Here is a 23050-nt window from a genome sequence, read left to right as displayed (position 1 = left end):
CAGAGAAAGAACCGATGCAGGTTGAAACATACTTTTTCTTTATTTTTTTTGTTTTTTGATCTGTTTGCTTTTATAACATGACTTACATGGAAATATGGTTTGCATGACTGCACGTGTGACCTGTATCAAGTTGCTTGCCTTCTCAACATGGGGGAGAGGGGAAGAAGGGAGAAAATTTCAACTCAAAAAAATTTTAAAATGAATGTTGAGATTTTTTTTTCATGTAATTGGGTGGAAAATGTTAAATTAAAAGAGTTGTAGAAAAGAAGAAAGTTAGGAAGAAAACCTTGTGGCATGCCTATATTTATTTAGGGTCATGAAAAAAGAGTAGAAGCCAATAATAGAGGCAGGAAAGGGGTAGTCAGAAAACTAACATGGTTCAGAGTCATGGAAGCTAAACTACTCTTATTTGCTTAGTTTAAGTAATAATAAATACAAAGTAAGTAATATGAATTAGTATCTAAAAATTGTAAATTTTAATTTGAAAAATAACTAGAAAGATTTTTATATTCAGGCAGAAGTTGAATGATTATTTATCTAGGATATTGTGGAGGCAATTAATTTACATCCCCACAGGGGACTCACTAGATGATTCCCAGAAAATTCTTTTTGACCTTGGGAATCTATGTTTCAGTTCAGTGTCTCCTACTAGATGTCCAGTCAGCTTCTAACACTCAACATGTTCCAGATTGGACTCATTGTTTTCTCTCCAAGTCAGTTCTCCTGATTACCCTATGTCTGTTAATGATTCTACCTGGAATACTCTCCTTCCTCACCTCCATCTCTTAGATTCTTTATTTTCCTTCAAATTCATGTGTCCTGACAATAAACATGATCATTATAATTTTTTGGTGGGGCAATTGAGGGTAGGTGACTTGTCCAGGGTCACACAGCTAGTATATGTCAAATATCTGAGGCCAAATTTGAACTCAGGTCCCCCTTACTCCAAGACTGGTGCTCTATCAACTGTGATACCTAGTTGCCCCTCCTTTATAATTTATGTGTTCTCTGTCAGTATATGCAATAAAACACAAAGGTACTTCAATATTTGTTTTTACTTTTGGCCTAACACATTGTACCAGAAGGACCTGGGTAGCTCCATATCACCCTAAAAATCAGAATATTAGAGTTAGTGTTTTCCTGATAAATAAGGTAAAACAGTGTTAGATGCCTATTAAAACTCCTACTAAATGTTTTTATAAACCTTCTTCAGAAAGATAAAGGAAAGGAAGAAATGTTGGCCACAAGTAAATGAATCCAACTCAGTTCTTTTTGGCTTTGGACCCAGAATATTCTGAGTAACCATCTGACTGTGCTGTGGTGTGCACTGGAAAATGCAGACTATGTAAAGTCAACCTCAGTTTAATACATTAAGTTCACAGAGCCCCAGGAAAGGGTATCTACCACCTGCTGTTACGTACTCTTCTATGGAGTTTCCCTGAGGGTTCTTTGCCTGAAGCATTGATTCCATCTCATTGACTCATAGCTAGGGCCTAGGGGAGATACTTGGATATAGAGTGGTTTCACTGTTAAATGTTCCAGTCATTCCAAAACCCAAATCAAACCTTGCTCCATCTTCCTACTCCTGATCACCATATAGGGAAATGTACGTCGTTCTCATAGTTAAGCTCCATTTATTTTCCATCAAATGGATGGCAACCAGCCAGGAAAATACCCCCCCTTTTTCACTCTGAATCCTTAAACATCTCAGCTTTTTAATTGTATAATTATATTATACTCTATGTTGAAAACTAGGAATTTTATGCTGATATAGGAAGAGTTAAAAGCAATTTTCTTACTTTTTTGTGAATCAATATGAATGCTTCCAAATAGTTAATGACTGAGCAAATAGATTTTTTTTGTTTTGAAACAGCCACCAAGCTGTCTGTGTATCAGGGTTCCATAATCTTTGACAATCAAATGCCTGAAACCTCTGACATCAAAACATTCTATGATAGATGAAAAATGTCAGAAAATAATGTCAAGGATATAGCTGTGGCTGGCCCAGTGACAAAGAGTCATCACTGACAATCCCTTTAAGATTCTTTGGTGGCCTAGCATGTGACTTTTCAAGGTCTACAAAGAACACATAGAAATACAAGTATAGACACTCAGAGAAAGATATCCAGGAATATCTGACTCCCGCAACTACACTGTTCCATTATGACAAAGTCATATCTAGACCTCTCTTTCTAATAAATATTACAAGCTCTAAGTCCCACCTTCTACAGGAAGCCTTCCCTAACCCTCTTAATTCGAGTGTTTTTTCTCTTTTAATTATTTTATATATTTCTATATAATTACATATTTATATATACTTATACATATAATTATATATTGATTATAATGCTTTTTATCTATTTGCTTGGTATCTCCCCCATTATATTGCAAACTCCTTGAGGGCAGGGATTGTTTTTTGCCTCTTTTTGTATCCCCAGTGCTTAGCACAATGACTGGCACACAGTACATGCTTAATAAGTGTTGATTGATTGATTATCTGTGCTTGTGTTTCCTTAGATGACCATTTGTTGTTATGTTGTAAAGGGGATTTGTGTTCAGATACATGTTGGACTAGATGGCTTTGGAAGCCTCTTCTACCTGTCCAGTCTGGGCTATAAGGCATTGTCAAGATGTTCTCCTAACACTGGAATCAGTGGGGTAGACTTGTTTGGAAACTGGTCCCTAGTTGTTTGTGATGGAATATATAGAATTTGAAGGTGCAGAGGACTGTTAATGTTTGGTTTGAGTGACTGTTTAGAAACAAAAGAGTGATTATTCTAAGTATCCCTAAGAAATTGGATGATACATATTGAGCCTATCAGTGTGGGTCTCCAGAGGGTGCACTATTTCCTCTTAGGTGAAAGTAGCATGGGAGTAATTGAGAATTAATTCAGCACGAGGAGGAAGGAGCCCCCAGACTGTATCTAAACAATCAAAGTGTACAAGAGAATGCAGTGCTGATCCTGGTAGAGTGATTATAGTGTTCAGGGAGTGGGATAACAAAACCTTGACAGATGTGAACTGACAGGTACAGTTAACCCCCTAGTCATCTCTGTATACGAAAAAGAAAGTTTCTAGGGTCAGGAGGCAAACAGACAACACTAGAGTCTAAGAATTTGTAGGCAAGTGGGTGAGTTCTGCTTTGTTTTGAAATTAAATTGAGTTGGAATTGAGAATGGGAAGCAATTTGAAAGCTTCATGGTGTAGTGGAAAACTCATTGCAATTAGAATCCCAGGTCCTGGGTTCAAATTCTAGCTACGCTTCCTACCGTTTATGTGAGCAAATCATTGGATTGTTTTGCTCCTCAGATACCTTATTTTTTAGTGGAGAGAGTTGGACTAGATAATCTCTTTTATCCTTGTAGGTAAAAATCTAAGATCCTCTAATAAGGGGCATTGTAGACTAGTTCCGGTTTCTATTCAGATGTTTTTGAGTATCTTTTTGAATATCTTGAATGAATCCAACATCAGGGCTCTTGGTGCATTTCCTGGGGATGCAAAAGGTCAAAAGTTGATTTTTCCTCACGTTAAATCCATAGACTCAGAGAGAGGAATACTCTGAAACCAGTCTGGGTTAAATGATATAAAGCAGTGAGTGTTCTAGCTACTGGTTCATCAATCTACTTGCAGCTATTCTAGATGACAGTCAATGAGTATGTCCAAAGAAAACGACACTGACTTGTCACGGCACCAGCCATTATATCTATTGATTTGCATGTAAAAAATGAAAATTACTTTAGACCCTATAGTCCAAGATGCTTCTGTTGTTTCTGGTAAGTCATGCATGCTTTTCTGATCTTGGTTGCCCTAAAGGAATGAGAAAATTTTTGTTAAGTGTTAATCCACATGTTTTACAGAAATGGCAATGTATCTACAGCATAAATAATTATTCAATAAGTGAGCTATAGGGTTCAGAGAATAGAGTGCTTGACTGAGAGTCAGGAAGACCTGAGTTCAGATCCTCCTTCAGACATAGTAGTTATATGACTATGGGCAAAGAACTTAAACTCTCTTAGCCTCAGTTTCCTCATCTGTAAAATGGAGATAATAATAGCACCTACCTCACAGGGTGGTTATGAGGATCACATGATAACATGTATTTTGCAAACCTTAAAGTACTATTTAAATGCCATTATCATCCAATAAAGTACAGAATATTGAATATAAGATATTGAGTGGCAAGATTTGGGTACTTGTCTTAAGACTGATATATAAATATATCTCTTTCCTTGAAAATGTTCAAAAATGTGAATTACAAGGTTTCAATGCCTGCCAACACACACATCCACCCACCAACCCACCCATACCCACACCCACACTAAAGGATATCATGAAGCCATTAAAAAACCTATTTTTTCTACCTGGAGCCAGATTACAGACACATAACACACATACACACACACACACACACACACATTCACACACAGTATTAAGTGAGTGGACAGTTAACTTTTTATTTATTTACTCGTGAATAGAAAAATAGGCTAATATATTTGGCAGTAGCTTTTGAAAAGCATGTAAACTCATAAATATGAGTATAAAGTAGGAAAATAGCTACCTTAGGTTTCCTCACATTCTCCCAGCCATTAAGCCCCCATCACTCCTCATCAGTTCCCTGACTGATGAGTAATGTGTGGCTGACATCCAAGACACACAGGCTGATTAATGGCCTAAGTGTAGAAAAAAGGGACTGAAGTCTGGCTTTGTGTTACAACAAGATGCTGCTCAAAAGCCCTCCTTGCTCCTTCTGCCAATGTATAATATATGTGTGCCCTGGATGTTTTTAAAGGATATAGATAGAATAGATTGAAAGGCTGATGAATCTTGAGAATGTAAGGAGGAAAAAAAAGAAGTAGGTATGAAATAAATCTAGCAATCTACAATAACGACTTCTTTTCTTTTAAAAAGTCATCATGACTTTTTTTTAGAGGATGAAGCACTTAGGGCACAGAAATGAGGTTAGGCTCAGTGGGAATTTGAGAGGTTGGTGCACAATCGATCAACATAAAAGCTTTTCCATTGGATAGACTCGAGTTCTTTCTATGAACTCCTTTATTTTCCAACTTCTAATTTCAAAGGCTTTGGTTCTGGAATATCTCCTTTAGACAAATGGTTTTGGGAATCTCTCTTCTAACCTTAAGAACATAGTTTTTTCATGGAGCCAGTTTGTTTAACAGAGTAACAAGACGCCTTGTCTTTGGTAGGTTTCTGAGTCTGGGACTTAGTTGGGTCAATTTTCTATTGTTTCAGTGAAGTTTGCAGCCCCCAGACTTACAGTTTGAGCTACACGTTCATTCAAATGAAATCCTGCCTCTAGTGAGAGTCTTTTTGCTTTCCATACAACATAGTGTAAGTTATGGGAAGGAGAAAAGGGGAGGATGAAAAGTTATTCAGTGATAAGCTTCTTCCTTTAATATGTGATGGCATTTTTTGTGCAAATACTGAGTTTGATAAACAGTCATAGAAAACATAAAGAGTCATTAAAAAGTCATAACTAGCTTTTGTTTGGGAGACTTGTATGGGAAGACAAGTTTTACTAAATGATTCTTACCTTTTCCCTTGGGATGTTGATACCTGGAATAACACTTGGATCTTGGAGAGCTGGTACCCTTGGATCCCTCTGTATCACAGAAAAAGAATCTTATCATTCTATCAATTTCCTTGAAAGGTATCCTAGTCAATAACCATATTCTTTCATGGGGACCACCTAAAAGGATCTTAATTTCACCAAAACATCTTGAAAAAATTTAAAAGATCATTATTTATTGTGATTTGTTACTAATCTTACTTTCCAGAGGGGACACATAAAGAGTGAAACGCAGAGATAATAATTTTAACTTTTAAAAGGCTAAGAACTAATATTTTTTTTTTACCAGTTTATGTGAATGTGCCTAGCACATAGTAGGTTTTCAGTAAATGCATGTTAATTGCTTGATTGTTGTTAGAGACCGACCTTTTGTCCTGGGATTCCAACTTCTCTTGGGTATACAGGCAGACCTTTTGGACTTGAAGAACCAGGTTCACCCTAAAATAAACATGGTTAAGAAGACATCTGGTATTGGCAATGCCAACATCTCTCTTCCTGTTATCATCAAAACACATTAATTAGTCCCTTTGCTTCTGAGAAAAACAAAACAAAATAAAACATTTCCCTTCTTTATTTTCCTGGACTCATCCCTTTGGCCACGTTTTGCTTTCTAATTCTTGGCAGCATAAGTGGCTGCTGACAGGAAATCTCTCTTACCCTTATATTAGTGGCATGAAGAAGCTGTTGAAGGAGTGTATGGGACTGCCAGCTCTATCCCCCTGACAAGCCCTATTTACCCCCTTGTTAACGCATGAACAATTAGCCATATGTAGATCTGTAGTATTTTTGCCTAGTGGAGGTGGGGGTGGGCAGAGAATTAGATTCAGTGGATGACCTCTGAAAGACACTCAGGGAAAATCAGCCAACATATTCCCAGACTTTCAGGGGAATGCAGACTGACCTGCTCTAGTCCCTTCCATACCAGCTCCAGCTCAGGTTACCCTCCCTACTCTATTTTTAGGTTGCATGAATTGAAGTATAAACAACAAGACATTTGAGTCTTATTCTTCTGTTTCTTTATGGAGGGGGAAAAGTTTCCCTCCTCTCACCCTATAAGTGTCCATTCACAATGTTTATGCAGGTTAACAGCAGGAGGATAATTTACCTTGCTTTTTAATATTTATTTAAGATTAACCAATGAAAGTTTTTCATTTTGCTTGACTATGTCTGTACCATCGCTTATTTCAAATGTGTTATAAGGCAGCTAGGCTATAATAAAACAGACTAGCTTTCTGGTTGAACCTATATCAAATAAACCTTTCTAGAATGGTTAATTTTAGCTACTTTTTACATTTAGTTAAAAAGAAATCACTGGTGAAATAGTACAGTCAAGTTAAGAAACAACCACAGATAGCTATATTCCTAACAATTTCCAGATTTGTCTTGAGCACTACTGTAGAGGTACTTTCCTGCAGAAATCCATGTGATCTATATTTGAAGCCAAAGACATGGAAGGGTAAAGACATTTAATGCACAATTTTCCTGTGTTAGAAACAAAAATGCTTGTTTGATTTGTTTACATTGATGAAAAATACATCCATTGTTAGGTACAAAACTGCAAATCTTGCAGAAGCTTCTCTTAAGATACTCAAGACCACTGACTGTCTCATTTTCATGCTATTTCATGCTACTTCCTCCCTATCCAGGCAAACCACATAAATGTTCATATTTTACTTAGGCAACTGCGTCTATAATCTCATCTCAAACCCCTCTCCTTTTCCTCAGTTTCCCAGAACTGTGCATTCTGATATGAGTACTTTATGTATCTTTGAAATATCAAGCAGCTCTTGACCTGACTAAAGCCTGTCAGCTTCCCATCCTTAGGAATAGGGCTCTCTTAGGTCTGTACCTGTATAAATATGTCATTAACAGCAGGAGGATAATTTACCTTGCTTTTTAATATTTATTTAAAATTAACCAGTAAAAGTAAGGCATTACTCATGCCTTACTCTGAAGAAAGAAGGAATCCTGCAGGTGCACAATTGTGAGAAATAAATGCTGAGCAGCCCTCCTGATAACCACAGTGTGGTCTTCTAGAAGAGATTCTTCTTTAGGTACAGGTTGGACAAGGCGGCCTGTGATTGATTTCCTTCTCTCTCTTGATTCTGTGGATGCTAGAGCTGGAGTGAAATAACCTAACTCTATTACATCGCCCTTAATTTTTCTGAGGAAGCTCTGCAGTATCATAAGGCTGGCTCATTTAATGGAATTTCTGACATGATATCTTATATTTAGAGTTATATTCATTTAAAAAACCTCAAGCCCCTAATTTACTCCCAGGTTTCAGAATATTTATCACTTGTTCTGGTTAATTTCCTGAAACAATAGTGACACCCCCTGGCCAACTTTCAAAATTACACACCTGTCATATTAAAAGAGTGTTGGTTTCTATTTCAATTCAGTGAAGGCAGGAGTTTCCCTCTTTTTATCCATACTACTTGATAAAGCTTTATCCAACAAATCTGAGGTGATTGTTAATAAACAAATCCCTGTGCCTTGAGGCATTAGTCTTTCCCTAATGAAAGACTTGGGTCTTCCAGAGTGACTCTAATGTAACCACTAGGATTTATACCTTCTGATGGACTCCTTGAATCCCTTTTTGTCCAGTAACTGCTATTTCTCTTAGAAAACCTTGATTACCCTATAGAAAAAAAGCTTTTTAAAAATACTAAAAAACAAAACGATTTGGCAACTGTACCTTAAAGCATATACAATGATTGGGCTGAGAGACAATGTGTGTGTGTGTCTGTGTATCTAACTGCATCTATATATTGTTGTAGAGTTGTTCTAGTCATGTCCAACTCTTTGTGACCTCATCTGAGGTTTTTCTTGGCAATGATACAGGAGCAGTTTGCCATTTTCTTCTCCAGTTCATTTTACAGATGAGGAACTGAGGCAAGCAGGGTTAAGTGACTTATGCAAAGTCATGCAGCTAGTAGATATCTGAGGCCAGAGGTGAACTCCTGAAGATGAGTCTTCCTGATTTCAAGTCCAGACCCTATCCACTGTGCTACCTAGCTGCCCTGTACAGACACACACATATACACATACACATGTACAAACACACATATAAGTACATATGTATATACATACACATATATATTTTTTGCTTTTAATTTTTATTTTCAGTTCCAAATTCTCTCCTTCCCTCCACCTCCTCTTCTACCCATCTAGAGAGCAAGAAATACAATATCCATTATACATATGAAGTTATGCAAAAATATATTTTTGTATATATTTCTATCTATCTATCTATCTGTCTGTCTATATATTTTCCACTCTTCCCTCTCCCCTCCTATAAAATGTAATTTCCTTGAAGGCAGAGATAATTTAATTTCTATACTTGTATCCTCAGTCCCTAGTCCAGTGCCTGGCACATAATAATTGTTTGTTGATCCACATTGAAATAAATAAATTTTTATAAAAATCAGCTTACTCTGTGACTGTGGGGAAAAGGCCAGCATGGCCATCTGCTGTTTTCTGGAGGTGATATTGCTAAACTTTTAGCTCTGTACAGGTCTTTGCTAAGTATACTTTCCATACATGACAGTGTGAGCACGTAAGACAGGGATCACGGACTGAGGTTTGGGGACTTTTCTGCCAGTTGCCAGGACCTGGCTCATGTAGAGAGTCTAGTTTTAGGTATCAGCTAGCCCGGGCTAAATAGGTTGTTGGTTTTTTTTTTTTTTAAATCCTTCCCTGACCTAGTAAAGGAGCCCTGCATTTGTTTTTAGGTGATCAGCTTAGAAGCTGTCACTTACTGGCTGTGTAAACTTTGGCAAGTCACTCAATCTCTTTGGGTCTCAGTTTCTTTATAGTTAAAATGAAGATTAAATGGCTTCCACACTACTGCCTCCCTCAAAGTTTTGGTGTGGGGAAAGTGCTTTGTCAGCTCTAAAGCACTAAATAAAGTGGAACTTTTTCTTTTAAGAAGGGAATCATATTTGATATTTATTTGGTTCCTCCCTTAGCTCGTAGTACGTTTTATATGTAGTGGGTGCTTAATAAAAACTTAACTGAATAATACTTGAGTGATCAAATGAATCAAATATCTAAAATTAGAAAGAAATATGTTTATGTGGAAATCGGCTCTTATCTGGTCAGAAGGGAGAGGAAAGAAAGAGAGAGGGAGAGAAAGTGAGAGAGAGAGAGAAGGAGAGACAGAGAAAGAGAGAGAAGACAGAGAGACAGAGGGAGGGAAGGAGAGAAAGAGGGAAAGAGATAGAGACAGGGAGGGAGAAGGAGAGAGAATGCTGGGAGGAAAAATAATCCAATGATGATGAGGATGGCAAGGAGGCTCTCCTTCCCTTCCACAAGGGATTGTGGAATCTCTTGGGGACTAGTTTACCACTTGGGAACCCCGAGTTAGTTCCTCTGAAACAGAGAATAAGCACTCTTAGAATTGGACAAGGGGAAATGAAAAGGGCTCCTTGGTCACCCCAGATTATTCCAAGAATATGTAGATGAGTGAGGCATTGTGGGAGAGTGGACAGAGGGCTACCTGTGGAGTCAAGATGACCTGGATTCAAGTCCTATCTCTGATACATCCTGACTATGTGACCCTGGGCAAGTTATTTAACCTGTGACTTATGCACCTCTCTAAGAGTACAAGTTGCAGAATAATTACTGTTATACATTTGAAGGGAGGAGTTTCCTTAACGGGAGAGCCTTACACAGAAGAAATCAGAGGTCTGGACACCCTCCTCACCCTGCAAATACAAGGGTATGAATGAGGCCCCTCTCTGGCTTAGTCCTTTTTATAACCATAATATTCTCCCAAGAAGTCAGGGTTAAATGACTTGTCCAAGGTCACACAGCTGGATTTGAACCCAGGGCTCCAGGGCTGGTGCTCTATCCACTGCGCCACCTAGCTGCTCCTCTACCTTCTTTCAAGGAACAGTTCCAATGTCACCTTCTTGCAAAAAGTTCTTTGGGCTGCTAATGCCGTCTCCACTAACGTCACCTTGTCCCTGCTTTATGTTTAATTTGCCATCCCTTTATATATTCGTGTTGTCTTTTTCATTAGAAATCAGGGCCCTTAAGGACAGTGACTGCTTTTTGTTTTTCTTTGTGTTCTTAGTGCCTAGCACCGTGCCTGACACATAGTAAATGTTGAATGAATGCTTATTGACTGGTTGAGGAGACACAGCGTCTGAGTTGGACATTCTAGGCATGTAGGGCAGCCTAGGCAAAGGTGTGGAGGGGAGAAATGGAATGTCAAGTTCTGGAAGAAGCAAGGAGGCAAATTTGGCTGGAATGGAGAGTACACAAAGGGAAAGAATGTGAAATAAGCCTGGAACCAGACCGTGAAAGACATTGGACGCCAAATTGAGTTTCTCTTTTATCCTAGAGACAATAGGAAGTCATCGAAGATTCTAGGGCTAGAAATGATGTCTTTGGCAGCTTTGTGGGGAGGAGAGATCGGAGAATCAAAGAGACTCATGAGCAGGTTATTGTAATAGTCCACTGGGAAGGTGATGAAGTCCTGTGCTACTGGAGAGAAGATACATAGGACGGATGAACTGAAGGTAGGATCAATAAAACTCAGCAAAGGAGAAGATATGGGAGTGGGGAGTGAGGGAGAAGGGAGAGTCAAGGATGCTACTTGCATCCAGCTCTCAGAAGCTAAACCCCTGGTGCCAGCGTAGAGTTCCGGAGGTGAAGGCCCTTATGTGCCTCTGGCTCCTGGAGGCCCCACTAACCTCAAACCTGCATGACCTTGAGGACTGCCTGCTTCAGTGACCAACCTGACCATCCAGCCAGGCTTATGATGGCTGGAACTTGGAATTAGGTCTTTCAAAAGATGATCCAGGGGAAGTGAAAAACAAATAAAATGTAAAATTACTGGCATAAAGTAGGTGACATCTACACAGGGTTAGGAAATATAAACAATACCAGTAGTTTTTTTTTCTGCAGTCACCTGGGTACAACTACATTAACAAAACAGGACGTGTCTGCCCGTGGCTTTAATAGAGAACAAGTGAAACTGGTGATACTGAAAATTTCTTAAGACTATAACAGTAAATCATGTAGACATGAGGATAACAATGATATATGTTTCCCAGGTAGCTCTCTTCCCCTAAAAGAATTACAAAGCAAGACTAATAATATTATGCTGGGTTTCTGACCAGATATTCCTAATGAGAATGAACAGTTTTTTTTAAAGAAAAAAGTTGAGTAGGAATGAAGATCATTTAGTATCCAGTACCTTCTAATACAGTTGGAAAACTGCAACAAAGCATGTGAAAATGTATGAAAAGAGGGGAAAAGTTGCTACAAAGAACCAAGACCAATAAAACAAACCTACAAGTTGTAAAAACTGGTTGCTGTCTTTTAGATATACTTTGAATATTTCTAATCTGGTTCATCTCTTAGCAAGCTTGTGAGCTGGGTTTCCTGTCACGTTACAGACTCAGCTGGTACTCAGTGACCCTCTGGGATTCTTTGTCTGTATAAAAATATAGTGGAAAATGCTTGGCATCTCTTTAGTCCATTATGAGTGAGAAAATAATGCCTTCTTCTATATCCTGAAATGGCTATCCCCACTCTGGGCGAATGCACTAACAAAAGCAGAGCACAGATAGGACTTAAGCTGGTATTTCTACATAACTATTTTTGCTTTTCAAGCAATTGTGGGTGAACCCCATATTTCCTAGTGGCATTTTTCTCTCTATGATTGCTAGGATTAATAGATGAAAAAGAGTGGAGGAGTGGGAAGATTTCTTCCCCTTCTTGCTCTGAAAGGTAAGTTGCTCTCCCTTCTGAATGCTGCTATGGAGAATTATGGGAATATACAAAAGAGCTGTGATTTCCTCCATGTAGGCTAATTCTCAGTATGAGAACTTCCTCTATCAGGCAGATTCAACATATCCATGGATTGATGGGTGAACCTTAGTTTTGCCACTGATTACCTGTCTGACTCTGGTCAAATCACCTTAGTTTCCTTATTGTAAAATGAGGCATATGGACTAGAATACATCTTAAAATTCTTTCCAGACCTAAGTCTATGATCCTGGAGGAAGTTCTTTGGGGCATAGAAAGATTAAGGTACTTGCCCAGAGTCACATAGCTCATGTTAGAGGTATGATTTGAACCCAGTTTCTCCTTACTCCCATCTCAATTTTCTATTCACTATGCCACAGTGTTGTTCATGCCTCATTTTTGAAGAGGGCCAGGGACATCACAGGTGTCCTTGAATTGAATTTAAGTGAGGCAGAGTTGTACAAAGTCATCAGCTTCACTCTCTCTTTCAGAGTCATTGAAGTCCAGTGGCAAGACAAATTTCAAGATGAGTGGTAATGGCCTGGGATTCAGTGGGTGACCTTGGTGTCTTCAATGTCTGACCAAGCTCTAAGCATTCCATAGCACCTGCTTCAGCCATCTTCATGGCTGCTGGAACAAGTTGTTCTCATCCACCCATTCCAAGAAGGAGTGAAAAAGTGACATTTCCTGCTAGACCTCATATAGCACTTTGGTTTGCTGTTCTTAAATGCACCTTTGTATTACTGTATCTATGTACAATTCTTCCCTTAAAGCTCCTGTAATGGGAAGAAGCTGATGCCAGAGATCAGATTTACTGATCTGGGGAGTCTGTAGGGGATGGAAGACCTCACAGAGGTGACTGAGGGTATGAATCTGAAGCTTATTGACTTTGTGACCTTTTTACCTTGCCTTGGCTGAAGTTTCCTCTTTTAAAAAATGAAGAAATTTGACTAGATGGCCCCTGAAGTCCCTTCCAACCCCTCATCTATGATTCTATCAAAATGAATCTCTTATTGGGGATATGAAGCTATTCTGGGTGCTTAGGGGGTGCTAAAAATGTAGAAACTTGGCCATAGCCTGGTATGTGGCAGCACTATTTACTCTACCTTCTTTATTCTATGTTCAGGTATGTACAATGTCCATATTTCTCTCATACTAACCTATTTCAGGGTTGAGAATAACTTTACAAAAAAGTAATTTACATATTCAGGTTGTGATCAATTGCAGTAATAGACAATTCTTATCTTTACAAGGTTAGGAGCCCTTCCCCCATGGCATCCTGGGAGGCAGGTGGATTTTTTTGTCCTACTCCTAACAATTTTTAAATGAGCTAATTTTTCATAAGGTAAATGTTCTTTCTTCTCTCCCCTTTCCCTCAATGAGAAGAACTGCTAGACAGTGAGAGAAGAGCAGTACCTTCTCTCTGTAGATCCCGGTGTCAGGAAAGCTGGAAGGTAGATGTTGGGGCCCAACTTCACTCTACAAGAGCAGACAACTATTATTTAGCCCCTCTGACAGAAGAAAAGTCCTGTATGCGAAACGATGGTAATAAGCATTTATAGAGTAATTTACTATGTGCAAGGCACTGTGCTAAGCCCTTTACAAATTTTATTTCAGTACTTGTTTCTTCATCTAAGATACACAAACACAGCCACTCCAACAGATTGCTTTGATCTCTTTTCATTTCAGAACTAGGGATTTTCCCAACAGAATCAATCACTTTTAGTTTCAACGCATGTTTTCCTATGAAGAGGCAACAGAATGGCTTTGGATATCTTATTGGCCATAAATCCATCCATAAACACAGATCTTTTTGGTTACTATTGTAAACCCCAAATAAGCTTTGCCTCAGTGCATCTTTTGTAAGCCAGAATTGATCTTGACAGTATATAAAATCACTTACACTCTGTTAGGGAACTGATGGATTTATAGCTCACCTTTCCCCTGCTTCATGCCAATCCCTGGCTGCCCATGAGGTCCTTTCAGCCCATCAAAGCTGGAGTCTTCCTGCATGACCAAGTCACATTTATTTAACAATAGTAACCCGCAGCTCCATGTTTGGCTCAGCAGGGTCACTACAGCTTTTGGATCACAAATGATGCATATTAAAGGAAGAAATGATGGCAATGCCATGAACAGTTCTCTCTTGATTTCAAATTTTCCAGCTTGAACCAATTAGAGAAAGGTAATTTTTTTCTTGATTTGACAGCTTTCTCATGTTTATATTAATGTTCATTAATGTTGCATGTATCCCAACTTTCCATTCTTTGAAGGGGAAAATGTTTGTGGGAACGTCCTCCTGGTTTTCCATGGAAAACAACTATCTCTTTTCTGCATGTGAGCATACACAGAGATGTCATATATGTGCTTATAAATTAATTTCATTTGGAGGAAAAGAGACCAAGAGAACATTTATAGGGATCCATATGTTGTACTCTTGCTGGGGCATATAGTGGATGTAGGGAGTGGATCTTGGCTTAAACTAGTTTCATTCATCATTCATTGATGCAACAAATATTTATTGCATGCTTACAGCTGTAAAGATGCAACATAGCGTGACAGAAAAAGTACTTGATTTGAAGTCAGATGATTTGTGCTGGACTATAAAAGGTAGTCTTTAATTGAAAATTTGGTCTTTTCTCCTTTTCTGAGGGCAGATCAGAGTGTGGTAGAAGATGTAAAAATTGCATGTGCTCTCATCTATATTGTTTAAGAGGACAATTTCTAGACCTTGAATTCCTGGTTCCACCATCATCAACTTCCTTCCAATGTATTTTGAACTAATTGATCCAGAAAGTTACAGTATCATAGAAGTCAAAGATGCAATATATCTCAAGTTGGATGACTTTGATCACTAGCGTCAAATGGTGCATAAAGGTTGATGAAGACTGGGGAAGGATCACTGAGTTTATTGATCAGGAAGCCATTTGTAATTTTTGAGAGTATAGTTTCAGTAGAGTGGTAGTGTCCAAAAAGAGATTGCAGGAGATTAGTTAAGGATAAAAGTGTTTGGTGAGGAAGTGGGATGATGAGCACAGAACACTTATTTATGAAGTTTGACTGAGAAAAGTGATGAAGAAATAGGATGATAGTTAGAGGAGACAACAGAGTTTCTGTGCAAGGATCCAAAAACTTGTTCTTTGAAGAAATTTCATTAGTTTGTTACTGTAAAGCACAGTACTCAGGTCCAGTCCCAAGTGTTAGAGAGTTATTAGCTTCAGGGGTAATTGATGGTTTGATTGTGGAGTGGAGGCCAAAAAAAAGTTTCCTATAACAGGTACAAAATCTAGAGATGGCTTATTTCCCAGGTTTCCTAGCTCATGGAGTAACTCTTCTCTGACATAAGGCATCTAGGAACAGAATGGTTGTGGTGCCAAGTACCATTGCTTTATTTAAGGTCCTTTATTTAAGGTCCTTTCTATCTATCTAAATGTCTGTCTGTCTGTCTATCTATCTATCTATCTATCTATCTATCTATCTATCTATCTATCTATCTATCTCATCCTTGGTTTGCTATGATCCGGAATATTGATAATTTATGTGTAACAAAGACCCTGCTAATATTTCTTCAAGCAGTCCATGATGCTGGCCAAGTCAGAGTTGTAGAACACTTTTCTAATTGCTTATCTTCATTTAAATATGGCTTATTGTAGTTGGAAAGAGTCAAGTGGTTAAAGATGAGGGTCATTGCTTAACTAATGGAAAAGAGATCCTGAGATAGGTGGTGAATCTGCTCTTGTACTGTGACTAAAGAGACTGCCATCTATTAATTCTCTGATGAAAACCTTTAATGGACCAAAACAGCCTTGTCACTGAGTCATGGGTGACCACAAATGTGGGCACCATTCAGATCTGTATGAAAATAGAAGACTGTTTTACAGCCTGGTGATCTGTCGAATTTGTAGTTCTCATGGTCATTACTGTGAGTCATATATAATCTAACTAGGACTTTCTGGAACCCTACTGAAATTCATAAGAAACTAAGTAGACATCTTATGATGGAAACAAATGTTTCTATTATGTAACAGTAAAATATTTGCTTTTATTCAAGCTACAAGACAACTCTTAAATATTTTTCAAGTCTTATTATAGTAAATCAATTGGCATTTCAAGGTATAGATGTTTGCTTATCTTTTCATTAGCACAAGTCTTTTTAATAAATTAGATTTGAACATAAAGTAGATGAACAAATACAACTACTAAGGTACATGATGTTAACACACTTTGGTGCTAATATATCTTGGTAATGGATTCTAAAAATGATGAAAGTAAGAATTATGAGTTTTCTTGAGGCTGATTTCATTCAGATCCATTCTTTAACGAAGATTAAAGATTTTTTAGATCTGGGACCAATCACTGAGGAAATTTCCCCCATTCCCCAGAACATAAAATGATCTTGATTCAAAGTGCCAATAACTATTTAGTTTCTGCCTAGGCAGATACAGGGCAGCTAGGTGGCCTGCTGGATAGAGTGCTGGGCATGGAGTCAGGAAGATTCTTCTTCCTGAGTTCAAATCTGACCTCAGACACTTACTAACTGTGTGACCCTGGACGAATTACTTGACTTTGTTTCCCTCAGTCTCCTCATCTGTAAAATGAGCTGGAGAAGGAAATGGCAAACCATTCCAATATCTTTGCCAAGAAAACCCCAAATGGGGTCATGAAGAGTCAGACACAACTGAAAAATGACTGAATAACCACAACAAAAAGGCAGACATAGCTAAATTACTTTATGAACTCCTTTACAAACTACTATGGAGGTAATGACAAGAATGTTGGATATGGAATCATAGACCCTGCGTTCAAATCCTACTTCTCCCATTTGCTACCTGTGTGACCCTGGGAAAGTCACACCTCTCTGGGTCTTGGTTTCTTTATCTGTAAAATTATGGGATTGGATGAGATATTCTCTAAAATCTCTTTCAGTTCTAAATCTGTGACAGGGATAACTATTTTTTTTTTTTTTGTGACAGACCCCTTTGACAATTTGGTGAAGAATACACACCCTTTCTCAGAATAATGTTTTGTTACTGTAAGTCATGGGCGAAAACGCTAAATTCCAGTTAGAGATCAGTGAAAGTGGTTTTTTTTTTCCATTCAAGTTCACAGACCCCCTGAACTGTATCCATGGACCCCTTGCTTCATGAATCCCAGGATAAGAGCTTCTGATCTATTATAGGATCATCTATGTGTTCATACAAGGTCATTTTTTAGTGAGTGGAAGCATTGGTAACCATAAATTAAAATGAAAAACACAAAATGAATAGAATAAAGAATACTAACGAAATTAGACTATATATACATTAAAAATGAGAGGCAAAAAGGTGCCGGATTAGAAAGTCAGCCTTGAAGACCTAGATTCAAATCTTGACTCTGACATATAGTAGTTATTTGAATATTGGATAGATAACCCCCAGGTATTCCAAACGTCTTTCTAAGGTCCTAATTTACTGATGAATTGTTGGTCTGTATCAGTAAAAAAACATTTCTATTTCAGAAGTTCCTTGTGTTAATGGAAGTCAGGGTTCATGAAAATAGAAATTACCAAATAAAACTCCCTCTGTTACTTGTAAGTCATAAATTACAGAGATATGACCAATGCTAGAGTGAAATGCTTGAATAACTTATGCACGTTACTTTTAATTCCAACCTAGCCCAGCATTTTGGGAATTTTGTCTTATGCAGGTTGTGGTCATACATCAAAAGTTCTTTGTTTACTTTTTTAAAAAGTGTATTTGGCATCTCACAACTGAATAGGAAAGTTTTAAGGCTCATAACAGAGGAAGACATTCACCCAGTAATATGACTTTGCCAAGCACAATTTTCTTAGCACTTAATGAGCACTGCCACGGTAGAGGCACAGCTGGTAAAGCACAAAATTTTGCAGCCAAAGTAATTGAAAATAAAAAGTTTATATTTGCATATCACATCTACATTATGGCTCTATTATATGCATCTATTTATGCATCTGTATAATAGAAGGCAAGAAAATCTGAATGGCAGGGCTTTTATACCTCTTCAATAGAAATGAGAATTTTGTTCAGCTCTATGTCTATGATGCTTCGATCCTATTGTTTTCCTAATAATGCCAAAAGGGATAAATAATCCCAGCTCTCTTATTACTCAAATGATAAAAATGTTAATCAATAATTAAACTAGCTCTTTACTATTTTAAAAATAACCTATTACGTTTGTTTGAGGGAGTTCTTTTTCTGGAGCACCTCTTTCTCCTTGGACAATTTGATGTCCCTGAGATCCCTGGCAAAATAAAATAAAAACGTCTTGCAATTTTGTCAAAGAAACAGTTTTTAAGCATTTAATTTGGTGACATTTCTTTGTACATTCATATTTTCTTATGACTTATTAAAATAGAATTACTAGGGTGAATTATAAAAGCTAGATAAAGAGTTGACAGACCTAGGCTCTAGTCCCAGCTCTCTTACTAACTAGTGTGTGACCTTGGACAATTTATGCTTTACTATGACATCCACCAGATCTTTTTCTGCTTTATTGGTACATAGAAAGTCATTTGGAAAAATCTGATAATTGATAAATGATAGGAAAAGATCACAGGGATGGAATTTTTTCCCCCTATGGGATGGTAGTGGGAGATGTTCCTCTCAGTATGAAGTCTGAGTAACTGAGGAAATGTTTGAAAAATATCTTGAACTTCAATAGTCAGAGTATTTAAAAAAAGATAATTTGATACGAATAGATTGCATTAAATTTAGTAATATTTTTAATGGTACATGAACCATGTAGTTAGATACATTTATTTATACGTTCAAATGTATTTTATTTAAAATTTATCATTGAAAACATGGTCTGAAAGCTCAGCTGTCTCACTATTTTGGTATAGTCAAAACTGGATGTAGGCAAATGAATAAGTATTTTGGAAGATTGTCTAATCCATTTTTACAGACCTTCAATAAAAATGTACACATAATTTTTAGATAGCTAAACTAGAATTATCTTGTTGAATATTAATTATTAAAAAAGAAGAAAAATAGAGGAGATGAAGTATAAAGGAGTATTACCTTATATATATATATATATATATATATATATATATATATATATATATATATATATATTAGAGAATATATAGAATGGAGATTTTCATCACAACCTATTATTTTGACAGTGTAGGCTATTCATAGCATGGGAAGCCCTTCCATCAACACAGATGAGCAATTTATCTATAACTTACAGTTTTAGAGAGTTGCCCATGCTTAGAGGGTAAGTCACTTGCATGTTTCCACAGTTTGTATGTGTCAGTCAACAAGAATTTATTAAGTGCCTACTATGTGCCAGGCACTGTGCACACGGTAGGGGATACATTGAAGATTAAAGGAAAAAAGCAAAAAAAGATCAAAACTTCTCTTAAGGAGTTCACAGGGGGAGAAAATGTGCAATCAACTATATACCAACAAGATATAGACAGGAAAAATTGGGAATAATCAACAGAGGGAAAAAACTAGCACTAAAATCAAAGGCTTCATGTTAAAGGTATTTAAGAAAACCAGGAAGGTGGAGATGAGGAGAGAGGAAATTACAGGTACGGAAGGATAGCCAGTGAAAATGCTGGGAGTTGGGAGTTTGAGTATCTTGTTCGAGGAACAGCTAGGAGGCCAATGTCATGGAATCGAGGAGTACATATGGTGGGTAAGTATAAAAGAATTGGAAATTTAAGAGGAGGGCATTGAATTCTAAGCAAGATCTTTTGATCTTGAAAGTAATAGGGAGCCACTGAAATGTATTACTTAGCACACTTTAAAGTATACTAAGTAATTTACATACATTATCTCATTTGAGACTCCCAATAACCCTGTGAGGTAGGGACTATAGTTATTACTAACTATATTTTCCAGGTGGGGAAATTGAGGCTCAGAGAGGAGAAATAACTCCCATCTTGTCACATAGTTAATAAGAGCCAAAGCCAAGATTTGAACCCAGGTCTTCCTTGACTCAGAAGGTACACATGAGTATTTGTGGGTATACACAGCTAACAATTAATTCCTATTGTTATTCTTGACTGGCAGGAAATTTGTAGGAGAGGTGACCAATTTCCTTCAAGTCAGATTCTAAAGTCTCTAGTAGGTCATATGATTCCATAGACCTGGCTTGCTGTGGACTGTCAATGTTGCATGAACAGTGAAATCCGTATTTCCAAAATCTGGATCTGAACTATTATGATGTAGGTAAATTGAGTTGAGCAAAATTTCATCCAATAATATGCTGTTGGTGTATAGCATGGGTCTAGAGTGAACTATGATTGCAAGTGGTGTATGACAAATGCTTTTGAGCCCAATAGAGTTTTTTTTTTTTTATTAATTTTTTTATTTTTTTTAATGTTTAACAATCACTGCCATACAATTGCGATTTTATCCCTCCCCACCCACCCCCCACTACCTCCCTCCCTCCCCACGACTGCATACAATTCTGTATAGATTCTACATATACTTTCCTATTGAGTATATTTTCACTATCGTCATGCTATGTAGTCAGACTAAGATAAATGAAAGAATCCGTATAACAAAGAGCCCAATAGAGTTTTAAAATTTTAGACTGCTGATTCATTTGTATTTCATAATTAGGAAAAACACTAGCTATTGCTTTGCCATTCTTATAGAGTTCCTGCCCAACATGTGAAAGTACTCAGAAACTGTAAAATGTTATACAAATTTAAGCTGTTATTACTCAACTCCTTCCGTTCCCCTTCTCCTTCTCTCCAACGATCAGAAAAAAGCAAACATGCTTGTTTTCTTTTCTACCTGTAGACCTATTTGATCAAAAGGACCCTCTTGACCCAGAGGGTCAAAGGGAGAGAATACAGCAAATAGATAGGGAAAAAAAGTGAAGGTGAGAGTTCTTAACCTGTTGTCTATGAATTTAATGCTATATTTTAATATAATTGGCTTCCTTTGTAATTTCACTCTACATTTAAAAACATTATTCTGAGAAAGGATCTATAGACTTCATCAAACTTCCCAAAGAAGGCAAGACACAAAAAGTATTAAGAACTACTGAGCTAAGGGGATGGGGGAGGGGCAGGGAGAGCACTGAGGGGAACCTATTTTAAAAATGCACAAACTGTGTTATTTTAAGTATGTTGCTATTTTTTTTGTGAGACATGATTTGACAAGAATTATGTCCAAACCATTAAATAATTAGTTGTGTTATGATGGTTTCTATTATATTTCAAATGTGTAATGTATGTTTAAAAATAACCTTTATTAGTTTTTTGGGGATGTTAAAGATCTAAGAGATAGCGATCTTGTATTCTCAGCCAGAATAATTCACTATGCAACACTCACTCACTTGTATATTTAACAGCTTTTGTGATGTCACTCATTCAAGCAAGTGAAATCAAGATGCTTAAGACATTTGGAAGCCCTTACGGAAGCAAGCAAGTTTTTAAGATTCTCTTAGAATATTAGATTTAATTTTAGATGGCCAAAGAGCATTTACGTCCAATTCTTTGTGAACCTATTTGGAGTTTTCTTGGCAAAGGTATTGGAGTGGTTTACCATTTTCTTCTCCAGCTTATTTTATAGGTGAGGAAACTGAGGCAAACAGGGTTAAGTGACTTGCCCAGGGTCACATAGCTAGTAAGTGTCTGAAGCTAGATTTGAACTCCAGAAAGTGATTCTTCCTGACTTCAGACTCAGCACTCTATACACTGACACCCAACTGCCCAATAGGACATAGTTACTCTTTAAATAAAATGCCATTTTAAAAGAAGGTATTTATAGCTATCATTACATAAAGATTTGGAAAACTAAGATCAGAAATGTAACTTTACTTTTTTTTGTTTTGTTTCAAACAGAATTGGGGCAGGAAACTTCCTCTACAATAAAAACCAGTACCTGGATAAGAAGCAGAGGGGTAGACCAGTGGAATATGTTAGATACTCAAGACACAGTAGTCAATGAATATAGCAGTCTACTGTTTAATAAACCCAACGACCCCAGCTTCTGGCATAAGAACTCACTGTTTGACAAAAATTGCTGGGAAAACTGGATAACAGTGTGGTGAAAACTGGCCATAGACCAATGCCTGACACCATACACAAGAATAAAGTCCAAATGGGTACATGATCTAGGTATAAAGATTGATACTATAAACAAATAGTCAGATTTATGGAGAATGGAGAAATTTATGACCAAACAATAGATAGAGAACATTATGAAGTACAAAATGGATAGTTTTGATTACATTAAATTGAAAAGTTTTTGCACAAACTCAATGCAGCCAAGATTAGGAGGGAAGCAGAAAACTGGGAAAGAATTTTTGCAACTAGTGACTGTGATAAAGGCCTCATTTCTAAAATATATAGAGAACTGAGTCAAATGTACAAGAATACAAGTCATTCACCAATTGATAAATGGTCAAAGGATATGAAAAGACAGTTTTCAGAGGAAGAAATTAAAGCTATTTATAATCATATGAAAAAATGCTCTAAATCACTATTGATTAGAGACATGCAAAACAACTCTGAGGTACCATATCACACCTATCAGATTGACTAACATGACAAAACAGGAAGATGATAAATGTTGGAGAAGATGTGGGAGAGTTGGAACACTAATTCATTGTTGGTGGAGCTATGAGCTGATCCAATCATTCTGGAAAACAATTTGGAACTATGCCCAAAGAGCTACAAAAATGTGCACACCCTTGGACCCAGCAATATTACTT

The 23050-nt window shown here is 37.3% G+C and overlaps 1 protein-coding gene across 4 annotated transcripts in view; it reads right to left on the bottom strand.

Moving 5' to 3' along the window:
• LOC140505832 (uncharacterized) overlaps positions 1–23050 on the bottom strand; it is a 73464-nt gene that overhangs the window by 17194 nt on the left and 33220 nt on the right. For 3 of the 4 annotated variants that reach the window (XM_072612243.1, XM_072612239.1, XM_072612240.1), the window contains 3 exons: positions 5954–6025; positions 5552–5620; positions 3736–3807 (listed from right to left, as the gene is read on the bottom strand). In XM_072612243.1, the coding sequence (XP_072468344.1) occupies positions 3736–3807; positions 5552–5620; positions 5954–6025 (213 nt within the window). The remainder of the gene's footprint in view (positions 1–3735; positions 3808–5551; positions 5621–5953; positions 6026–23050) is intronic. The other variant, XM_072612241.1, reaches the window with a different exon arrangement.

The sequence above is a fragment of the Notamacropus eugenii genome, chromosome 5, assembly GCF_028372415.1.
Source record: "Notamacropus eugenii isolate mMacEug1 chromosome 5, mMacEug1.pri_v2, whole genome shotgun sequence".
Classification (NCBI taxonomy): domain Eukaryota; kingdom Metazoa; phylum Chordata; class Mammalia; order Diprotodontia; family Macropodidae; genus Notamacropus; species Notamacropus eugenii.
This window is presented reverse-complemented; position numbering and strand designations above follow the sequence as displayed.